The sequence below is a fragment of the Macrobrachium rosenbergii genome, chromosome 55 (assembly GCF_040412425.1).
Source record: "Macrobrachium rosenbergii isolate ZJJX-2024 chromosome 55, ASM4041242v1, whole genome shotgun sequence".
Classification (NCBI taxonomy): Eukaryota; Metazoa; Arthropoda; class Malacostraca; order Decapoda; family Palaemonidae; genus Macrobrachium; species Macrobrachium rosenbergii.
The window spans coordinates 67,510,520-67,522,780 of record NC_089795.1 but is presented as its reverse complement, the minus strand read 5'-3'; the positions used below and the strand labels follow the sequence as shown (position 1 = coordinate 67,522,780).

Sequence of the window (12,261 nt, the reverse complement as noted above, 5' to 3'; positions counted from 1 at the left end):
TTCTACCTCTCCTACTCAAGCAGCATTACATTATTTTTAAATACTGTACTGACAACTAAAGTCAAGGGGACCACCTCAGAGACATTAGGTACAGTGTTCCCAGTGCAAAACACAGAAAGATGCTGAATAAGTTTCCATTTTGCTGGATTTCAACCTCATACCCCCAATGACCATACCATACACTGATCCATTCTAGACAACAAGGTTGGCAGTAACTTCATTTACCATATGAAGGAAGTAAATAATTGCAACAAGAATAGCATGAACACCATACTATACTATCATATTTTTTACAATTAGGTCACTTATGAAAAGTAAAATCATATAAGATTAAAAAACTACTTAATGGAACACCACACAACTCAAGTCTAAGCTCACTTATGACTTCATCAAGAACTGTTGGTTGCTTAGGAAACTGTGAATGAGATCAAGAACATAGACGCTGACACCTCAGCTACAAAGTATATAATAAAAAAAATATTCAAAGCAGCATACTTAAATCAACTTAAGAAAAACTGGTCTCACATTTGCTGTCAAGATTGTCTTGGTTTGACTAATTAAAACTAAAAGGGCACCACAAAAACTTAATTGTTTCCTATAGGCAAAGTGGCAGTCAGGAAGCAGGTATCCAGGTTCAAGGTCCCAGAGAGGGTTCTGGAAGCCTGGATATGCAATCAAAAAGCAAAACAAAAAAACAAAAAGGACAATGTGTTTCATACCAGGTCTAAATTCTGAAGAATGAGAATCTTTGCTGGGTATGATGCTATTTACTGCTTCAATACATAACATATCAACTGCACCAGTGAGTCTTGCAACCATGAGTCTGTTGCCTGATGCTCGAATAGAAGTTACACCTGCTCTGGTTCCATCTTCATATATACACTATAAAGTATAGAATGAAGTTAAATTTTAAACTTGACTGACACAAATTTAATGTATTTATATGCAATATTAAAAAACAATATAGTCAAAATTAGTTTCTCCATACAAATCCATCACTTATATAGCATTCGTGGCTTCTAATAAACATTCCTCCAAATAATGCAAAATTAACTGCAAGGATAAAAGTATTAAACTACTGAGCAAGCACCTCCTGGAGTTTCCAGACCTTTGTCATGAATGACACTTTTCAGTGGAATCTAGACGAAAAACAAGATTAACTGACTGATTATAAATTATATTGCCCACAACTATCTATATCACTGATGATGAATAAAAAAAGAATGCAAACAAAATCCTACAACAGACTGGCCCCTACATCATAGAATTTAAACCTACCAGCATTCTGTTTCACACAAAAATCAATAAAGACCGGCTATTGTGTCATAATTACATATACAAATAGTTGCCAACTTATGACTTGGTTAGGTTCTGACAGACCAGTCATAAGTCAGAAAGGTCACAAGTTGGATGACTGAAAAATATCCCATACAGTAAAACTATATTTGAACTGTCAGTAATGCTGTATTGTAATTTTTATCATCTCTTTAATATTTACAGTGATTACTTACCACTTTTTATAATTTTGTTACTCATATGTTTTATTATTTTAGAATATTTCTTCATACTGCATAATTTTCTTTAAAATACAGTGTATTTTATATTTTGACATGTTTATATTCCCAAGTTACATGGGAGCCAACTCCTTAAGTTTCCTAAGAATCTGAAGTATACTTTCTGTGACTTTTATCTCCTAATTTCATTAGGTCTTCATTAATATCACTGTTAATTTACTAGTCACTTATTTTGATTGTGAAGAGTAATGAGATGACAAAAATAAAGAATGAATTTTGGCGAGCATAAAAACTCACATAAAAGTAAACAAAGAACACCACCATCTACCAAGGAAAGTGAACACTAAACACTCGTTAATGTGAGAGGAAGGATAGAGAACATGAATGCATCAAAGAACAAGTAAAATCATGATCATAAAAACAAGGAAGGATATTTTTGGGTAGTGAAAGAGCATTTTCATATTCGTAAAAATCTACGTGATCATGGTTAAGAAATACAGAATACTTGGGATAGTAAGGGAAGGGGTTAACATCTTCCTTTCCTTCTTGGCTGGTCTATTTGTTAATGAAGGCATTTTCCTTTTGCTAGACAACTTAGGCTTCACAATAAAGATCCAAAAAACGTAAAACTTCCGAGATGTTCTCGTGGCTCCTGCGGGTGAGTTACTAAAGGAAAGCACCATCCATCACATGAAATGATTCAGTTACTGAGGCTAATGAAATGAATAAATGTGCAGGATGCAAAGGATTTGGGAATAGGTAAAAACAATATCTGCAACTGAAGAAATCACTTTACTTCATTTAAAATTTATTGCATTTATAAAAAAAATATGTAAGCTGTATTTTAACCAAGCTTTGTTAATTTAAAAAAAATAGCTCTAAACTATATTTTATTAAGCAATTAATGGCAGTGAGAATGTTGGTAGCACTCAGGCTATCATTTGGTAACACTTAGCAATGATGATGTTGACGAAAATTGGTAAACTGATGATTTTGAGAATGTAAACACTACCAGAATATTAATGATGTGTGATCGCATGTATGATATAATTTTGTGTGTGTGTGTGTGTGTTCTATAATACTAATGAAGATATTGTACCAAGCATTCAGCTGATCATTTGAGAATGTAAACATTACAAGAATGCAAATGGTGTAAGATCACAATGATCACATTTTATAACTGTATGATAAATTGTGTGTGTGTGTGTGTGTGTGTGTGTATTTGCTCACATGGGGAAATGTGGAGTTACTGCCTGAGCCAGCAGCACAAGTCAGAAGGGGAGCATGGGAAGGGCAGTAATGATGGACAATGAGAACTTATGTTTTCAATGTTCTGCGCTACTAATGATGATGTCAGTAAAACTCAGTAAACTGATGATGGCACATGATCAAAATTTTGTGTGTGTGTGTGTGTGTGTTCTGTAGTACTGATGATGATACTGCACTACTGTATACACTCAGCTGATAATTTTGAGAATGTAAATATTACCAGAATGCAAATGGTGTATGATCACAATGTTCATATTTTATACTGTACGAAAGGTTGTGTGTATGTGTGTGTGTGTCTGTTCATATGGGGAAATGTGGCAGTATGGCCTGAACCAATAGCACAAGTCAGAAGGGGAGCAATGGGAAGACCAGTAATGATGGACAGTGGCAACTTGTTTTTAAAGTTCTGTGTTGCTCACGATGTTTACAACATACTATTTCTTATCAGAACTTAAGAGGTAGTTCCCACAATCTTGGAGTCTGACCCCCCCCCCCCTTATTACCAATAATTCTTATGGGGAAATTGTGATCTATTTATGCACGTTATCAGGAACGTATCACTTACATAAAAGTTGAGTTACTGTCTTTTTTTTATTTCTGTTGCGAGTGGCTTTGAGATCCTGCTGGTTGTAAGTCAACAACTATTTGTATAATAATAAACTGGAGACATATTAAACATCCTGCTAAACCAGTACGTCATCTTACCTAATTTCTAACCATACTGTACTAAGATTTCCATCAGAATCCTAGTGTCAACACAGTGCATTCAGTTCTCAGAGACTGGCACTCAGTTCTAACTAAGAGACTGTGGCATTCAACAAGCAAATACAGTACTTAACATTCAGCAAGACCAGGCAAAGGTTAATACAGTATATCAGTCTCCCATTTCCTTTGCATCACACCATGTTTCCAATGATGAATATTTCCAAGTACTTTTTTTCATTTTGTTGTCCCTAGAGGAGAAGCTAGGGGGAGAGCTGGAGGTGGAGTAGTGACAAGCAAAGGTGAAGAAATTTTCCCTAATCTGTCTGCTTCCCTTTTTTCTTCTTATGCTTAAGGAATTTCGACCAAACCCGACACTCTTCACATCTATTCTCAAGGTCACATTCTTGACCTCCTGCAGCTGGCACAAAAAGTATAAATACCTAGTTCAAAAGAAAACATCCTGCTAACACAGTAATGAATTCTACAGAACCTGGCATTCTTGACTTTGCTTCCTGCACAACAAATCCTAAAGAACAAAAGCCAAAGATCGCAAGACCATGATACAGCAACAGCCAAAGAAGTGAAACACAGACAACTCCTCCAACAGTAGCATGAAAAATTCTGACAAGAACTAAAACATTCAAGACACACCTGGTGGAGAACAGGTGAACCAGACAATCATCGAGGTTAGCCAAGCAATCTTCTTGAATGCCAACTCACCTGCTAACGCGAAGATATAGCTACTTTTAACAGTAAGATTCATCCCAAATAAACTGTTAAGCTTTGTCTTGTAAATTTCGATATCACTGCAATTCAACATGATTATATAAAGAAAACTTCAAGTCACTGCATGCCTTGCCTCTCACTTAAATTTGGATAATACATTTGTCATTAAAGAACAATTTCTATACATAATGTTCAATCAAGATTTTAAAATAGCTTACCTTCAAAATACCATTATATACATCCCACACTTCAATACGTCCCGTACCACACCCAACAAAGACCAGGGCATCATGACACTCAAGGCACCAAATAGGAGGCACTTCCTCTTCTGGGTTCACCCCAATTAACTCAGAATTTTCTTCCACACTTGCACGAACACCAAACATCCCATTTTGTCCAGTGAGAGCACTAACAGGGATATTTCCAGCACTTAAATTTCTACAATGTTTTTTATTTCTAAATAAACCAGAGTTTTCAGTATAGGACGGTGAACGTACCATTTTAGCTTTTGATACATTATTAGAAGGGGAGCATTCTGTACCATCTGAACTTTTCCTCCCTCTCCTCTGTCTATACTCTTCTTCATCTTGTAATAGTCTTCTATGTTCATCATAATATCTTTCAAATCTACTAAAACAATTAGCACTACGACTTTCATTCACTCGACTAATAAAATGAAGATCAATGGCAGGACTCAGGTCTGGAAATGTGTGAAATAAATTTCCAGAAGAATCATGTCTCAAATGTGCTTGTGAAGAATTTGGGCGTTCTGTAATGTCACATTCACTGTCATCTTTCTCATCATCATCGACCCACATCCCACTGGACCGACTGAAAATATTTAAATAAAATATATATAGGAAATAGGCTCAAAAATAAATGCTCTTAACAGTTTTGATAAATGCAACATTTTCTTCACTGGTCTGTAGACGATCTTTTACAACACATTTGTAACTTCAAAAACTATAATCCAATTACTACTAATATGAAATACACAACTAAAAATATAAATAAATAATGCAAATTTATGGCCAAAATACATAGCTATAACATTTTAAAAAGTGCTTCCTAACATACTAACCAAGATTTCTTGTGCTCCTTCAGCTGGCAACAGGCAATGAAAAAGGTTATTTGAAGGTGAAGCAGCAATTCTCGTACTTTTATAATATCTGTCAAATTTCGTGGCAACATCGTCTGACTTGACAATTTTACATTAATCTACCATTTACTGTACAAGGTCAGAAGTCGTCTGATTCTTCCTCTCAAGTCTCTTCTATATGTGCTATTTCTGCCTGAATTCAATCTGGTCTTCATCTGTGACCCTTCTAAAGAATCTCTTTGGCCCTCCAACTGCCTGGCATCCACCCACTTCTATTTATACCTCTTCTCTAAAAGATCGCAGCTCTATTTCCTAAAACATGCTAAACCAGCGAATGTCCTCACAGGTATAAAAGGTCCACGGTGGATGCCTTCATCCATTTTGCCCTTACACACTGCTCCACAAGGAGAGAAACCCCGAAGGAGAGAAAGATCAGCAATTTCTCAAATATCAAGGTCAAATGGTAAACTTGAATTTCCATGAATAATTAGCACAGTAAAAAATTATGGACTCCAATAATGACAAAGTGGATCCATAAAAAAGGTTTTGACGTAGGTGAAACCTATTTTTGGTAGCCGCTGTGAGTCCTCAAAGGAGTTACTCTTATGGTTCCCCAGAGGGCTCCGTAAGACAGACCAACCAGTTTCAAAGAACTCCTTTCTAGTTGGTCTTGGTCAGTATAGTGCATGTTGACACCATGATAGAATATAAGGACTCAAGACAAGAGGGCTATATCCCTTTGTCTACAGCGACTACCCTAGGTTCAATTCTTATCCTTTACACGTAGATGTGGCAACATCGCATTCTACATTGGCCCTTTTCCCTCATTACTCTTTTTCAGGTCTATGCAAGATAATTGTTCACCCCAGTCCCATACCTTTTCGCCAGGGAAAGTTGGTGGGTTTGAGGACTCACAGCGGCTTCCAAAAATAGGTTTTTCCTTCGTCAAAACTTGTTTCTTGATAGCTTAGCAGCTGTTCGTCCTCGAAGGAGCTTACAAAGGAAACTGACAGGTGACAAAATGGCTTGGCTCTTAAAATTTAATCCGAACAACCCAGATAAAACTTTGGTCCAAGGTTAAGGCACAAGTTATATCCACATTCTTTATTCCAGATACTCATAGGGTTTGGCAACAAGGAACAAGAACTTAAAAACATTAAGACATAGTATTAAAGTAACTTACCTAAATATGCTGGGCTTGGTCGTGGTATTGTTGCACCTTTGCCAGCAATATCTTAGCATAACCACCATATCAAGAAGACCCATGGTTTTCCACTGAAGCACCTATGGGGTCAGGACTTAACATACCACCTATTGATACACACTGTAGTCGAATTTATTCAAGCTCATGGCAATAATGTTTTAGGAATACTATTTCTGATGACCACCCCGTACACTCAGAGACTTCTTCATAAGATACATCCCTGAAGAAAGCCGACAACGTACTTACCTTTCGGATGTCATGCAACTTAGGAAAGGAGTGAGGGTCTGCCTTTTTAATAAAGGATACCAAAATAATTCTCACGCCATATAGAGAGAGTGGTTTGTTTGTGCTAGGGTGTAGGAAAATCAGACCATCTGGGATGTTTGTCATGACCTCTACGTAAACCTTAAGCACTTGAACCAGGCATAATGTTTTATTTGGAAAACTGAGTTCCCTTATTAGAATAGGAGAATTTCTCTTTAAAGGATTCTCATTCTTGGCCAAGAATGATAGGCCAGGGGACAATAATAAATGACGGTTAGCTGTATGAGTGATATAGCACTGTCCCTGTCTAAGAGAGCCCAGTTCACTAATACGGGCTCCTGATGCCAAAGCAGTCAAGAAGATCACCTTTTGCAGCATATGCGTTGTAGTTGTATTGGGCCCACTGTACTGAGGGGTTGACAGAAGTCTAAGCACCTTATTCAGGGACCGGGTAATGGAAAGCCTTGCAGGAGCAGGTCTTTGCAATGCAAAAGACCAGAGAAGGGAAGTAACAATTTCTACTGTATGTTAGAATCAATTCCAAAACCATAAAGCAAGGGTTATGACAATGCTGCCTTGTTTGCCATGACTGATGTAACAGCAAGGCATTTGTCTTCAAAAAGATATACAGTATAAGAAAATGTAGAAGCGTTTCAACAGAAACCTCAACTGGGCTCTCAGCAAGGATAACATCTAACCATACTGTCCATATGGAGTGGTACTGTTGAAGAGACTATGTCCGTAGTCTCTGCACTAGGTACTTAGCAATGTTGGGTGAGTAATTTTTATGGTAGACAAGATTTTAAAAATCCACTCATGAAGGTCTCAGCTCAGAAAGGAGGAAGCGTAGAGAACTTTCCCTCCTACTGACTGGGATATAATAGTGGACGATAATGGAATTGAATTCTTGACCTGTTGTTGAAGCAATAGGAACCAATGACTGTTCGGCCAATTTGGGGTTATTAAGTAAGCGGTTCCGTTGACAGCTACAAGTTTGTTCAAAACCTTCAAAATCTGGGACAATGGAGGAAAAAGGTATATTGTCCTCCATTGGTTCCAATCTTGTAAGAATGCATCTCTTGGTATTGCTTGATTGTCCAGGTTCAGACACACACCGGAAGTTGGTGATTCTCGTATGTGGCAAACTGGTCCACTCCTAGATGTGGAAGCATGTTGGCAATTAATTGAAAGGAGTGACTGTCTAATATCCAACTGGTCGAAGCTGTTGTATTCCTTGACAAAGAGTCTGCTATTACATTGACAGACCATGTGAAGTGAATTGCATACAAGTGCCACTTCGTTGCTTGCGCCATCTAAAGGCAATAGCATTACTGCACTGAGAGGAGCTGAACATGAGTCTGACCTCTTGATGCAGGACATAGCAGTCATATTGTCCAGGACCAACAAAATGTTGGTCCCCTTTGGGGTTTTCAGTTTTCTGAGGGACAAAAAGGCAGCCATCTGCTCCAAGAAGTTGATATGACACTTCCTCAGAGCAGGTGACAACCTCCCTGCTACTTGACGATCCCCCAATGGCCTCCCAGTCTGTCAACAAGGCATCCGTGTTGACAGATCCATGGCTGGAGTATCCTCCCAACTCTTTGATTCCCTTGATGAAGTCAATCGCAAATCTTTTTTCTTGCATGCGACAGCCAGACTTTGTTTACATTTTTTAGTTGCAATCTGTAACAGGCCCATCATATGCTCCAACTGACATCTGGAAAGGCTGGGCTGTGCAAGGGACCTTTCTGGGTCCTTCCCTATTCTGATTTGAGTACTGATTGGAAGAGACAATTGGCTGTGAAGAGTATTACAACGAAGTCCCAGCCACGAAAACCATCTGCTGGATGTAAGGCAGGATTTGTTCCAATTTATTAGAAAACCTTTTGACTGGAGCCTGTTGACTACCACTCTCAGGCTTCGCAAACACTCTTCTCTGGTGGGCCCCCAGATTAGCAAATCGTCTAGGCAGGCTACCAGTTGAATTCCTTCTTTCCTGAGTTCTCAGACAACTACTGCTACTAATTTTGTGAAAACTCTTGGGACAATGTTTAACCCAAAGGGCATGACTTTGAATCTTTTCAATGGGAATTAAACCTATGCACTTAACTTGCTTCTCAATTTGGTTCTTCCATGATGACCAATATAAGATTTGGGAAAGTGACGTGATGGTAGTTGCTGTAGACAGAGATAGAGCCCTCTTGTCTTGAGTCTTATATTCTATCATTGTGTCAATGTGCACTAAACTGGCCAAGACCAACTGGAAGGGAATTCTTTGAAATTGGTTGGTCTGTCTTATGGAGCCCTCTGGGTTTCTCAGTGTTCACAAATGTTCGCGTGCCTGTGAAAAACTCGTGTATGACCATTAGTTAGGTTCCAATAAAAAATTTGTGCCCGTGAATTCGTGCAACTCGAATCGCGCAAGTTCGAGGTATTACTGTACATATACGGTAGCCTAGTCTACATTATACTGTACTGTACTCTATATTCACATACCGTATTATACAAACATCAACATAACGAATATGCATCTTTTCCATGGATCTTTTAAAATGTGATGCCTTATTTCACTGTATCCAATAATATTATATATATTCTTATATTGCTTTTGTATTATAAATTGCGATCATAGCGATCAACGTTTTGGTTTGGAAATCAATTACGCGGTAAGTTTATTTCGCTTTATTTAACTCAGTTCAGAGCATTTTTCTTGCTTCTAGTTAGCATAAATGAATCTCTAGATACTTTATTTATATGGGACAAGGTTATTTTTTTTATATGAAGTGTTTTTAAGTCGAAAAATAGCTTAAATACGTCTCAATGTGAAATTAACTTGGCTATTTTTTCATTAATAGATGATGTTGGCCGTTTCGGGGTCGTTTGTTTTGTGTAAAAAATCAAGATTCCGTTCACTATTTTCACTTGATTTCATCATAATGCGAGCTTTACTTATTTATCGTTTATCGGCGTAAAAATAGCAGTAATGTATTCTTTCATGCTCAGTAGTTTTGATTAAAATGCTTTCTCTCCAATTTTAATTACAGTCGTGTTTCATCCATGTTGCCGATGCACAATAATTTATAGTCATTAGCAGCTTGAAAATTGTTTTCTCAGGCATTGTTTTCTCAGCTTCAGCTACAACTTGCAGCTTAAATTTAACAGTATATTTCCTTGCCGATCTTTCATCCACACCAAAGAAGGGTATAATGTAAAAATATATCAGTCCTATTCTACTGAATTTCATTTGTACTATAACTACAGTAATTGTGTATTACCATAAAATGGTTGAAATACAAGCAAAGCGGCTGTTGTTATCCGATTCGATGATAAGCAAAACATCAGTTTCTTGGTTGTTTATGGCTGTACGCATTTACGCAAGAGTATAATGTTACTAACACTACTTTTATCATTCTCTTTTACTTTTTTAACTAAAAGATTGGATAAACAGATGGAGGAAACGAAGTTGGTCTATTGTAATTTGGTGCCTATCACTACCTGATTGTACACTGCTGCCTGCGCCCATGCGAAATTTAAAAATATTTTATAAATATTATTGTATCGGTATTAACTGCTTGCCCCATTGCAAAATTGAATTGTCGTAAGGTGAATTATCATAACTTGAGCACTACCTGAGTATTTTAATCATTTTATTACAAAAAATGCATTTAGCCATGAAAATGAGATGAAAATACAGTAATTAGTGAATATTTCTCAGAGAAAAATACCGTGAACGGACGAATTTTCAGCGAATAATGTGTATATATGCTCCATAGAGAAATCCACACATAGGTGAGTTCGCGAATATGGGGGGGTTTACTGTACTTATGTATCTTCCAATCTCATGTATCATGCGATCATTAAAATTTTGTCCAAAAACATGATTGCACCATATATATCTTGTACAGTATAGTGCAAGATGTATTCTCAGCAGATTACACTATGCTAGGCTTTCTATGCCTGTCTCAGTTTTGGCATATACCACTGATAATGCATGAGTTAGCTTTTAACAAATAAATAGGCCTAGAAGCCAAAGTTCATTAGGTTAAATGTGAATCTTCATACATTAAATTAGGCTTACCAACATTGTGACTTGTCTAAGAATTCATCACTGTTTCTTATAATTAACCACCACTTGCTACTGCTTGCAAGACAATGGCATAAACAACAGCAAGTACTGTTATAAACAATCAAATCGAGAAACATTTTATTCATTGGGGGGTCGGTAGAGCTCTAGGCGAGCACGCTGTTGGCCCAGCGTTCGACTCTCCAACCAGCCAGTGAAGAATTAGAGGAATTTATTTCTGGTGATAGAAATTCATTTCTCGTCATAATGTGGTTCGGATTCCACAATAAGCTGTAAGTCCCGTTGCTAGGTAACCAGTTGGTTCTTAGCCACGTAAAATAAATTTAATCCTTCAGGCCAGCCATAGGAGAGCTGTTAATCAGTTCAGTGGTCTGGTTAAACTAAGATATACTTAACTTTTTTTCTCATGTGTCACACACACACACACACACACACACACACACACCAGCAAGTTTAAAGAAACAAAAGCAGCAGATTTTGTTTTTTGCTGTAAAAGAAAGCAAGAAAAGTTTTAAGTGCTCAAAAACAATGAAGGGTAGAGGAGATCAGAATTTGACATTGTGCTTATAAAGAGGTTTAAGGAGGTGCAAGCATTTCCGGAGAGACGCTTATGGAGCAAGACAGAAATTTGCTGAGGAACTAACTTAACGAATAACAGCGATTATTCACATAAGTTTTGTTCTACTTTTAATAACAGCACTATATACAGTAAACGCCCTTGTATTACATTTCTCACACCCGCATACCATCGACTGCTGATTTTCTGTGGAACATATCTATAAATTATTTGCAAAAAATTCAGCTATTCGCACTTTTTCATCGGGAAATATTCACTAATTAGTGTATTTAGATGTTATTTTCATGGTTAAATACATTTTTTACGATAAAAAAATGACTTACTAATTTTCAAATATTATTAAGATTAAACTCAATAATGAGATTTAGAGAGAATTTTATGGTATGATTATTTGTTTTGTATGATAAATATGATATTTCTACACAAAATAAATTTTTTGAACATACTACCTGGTAGTTATATATATAGCTTAAGTCCCTGACGCCACGGCAGAATTCAAAATCGCGCAATCGCTGACAGGTATGTCCAGGTGGTCCACTTCCATGCTTCTATCCAGGTATCTGGAACCAACACCAGGTATTCCTCAGATCTTCCATGCCTCTTTGTCTCTAGAGGGGAGTGAGGGTGGAATTATTATATATAACTACTAGGTAAGTATGTTCAAAAATTTATTTTATTATGAAAATATCATTTTTAAACATCTGACTTAACTGGTAGTTATATATATAGCTGATTGACACCTTTGGTGGAGGGTCAGAGACAGCCAGCATCGCTGGAATTCACAAAATAACAATTGTAAAACCAACCAGGGGTTCCTAC

General features: G+C 37.1%; 1 protein-coding gene across 1 annotated transcript in view; it reads right to left on the bottom strand.

The window, feature by feature from the left end:
• Nucleotides 1-12,261, bottom strand: part of SCAP (SREBP cleavage activating protein) — a 100,161-nt gene that overhangs the window by 32,685 nt on the left and 55,215 nt on the right. The window contains 2 exon segments of the mRNA XM_067098833.1: nt 720-882; nt 4,433-5,045. Of these exon segments, the coding sequence (XP_066954934.1) occupies nt 720-882; nt 4,433-5,045 (776 nt within the window).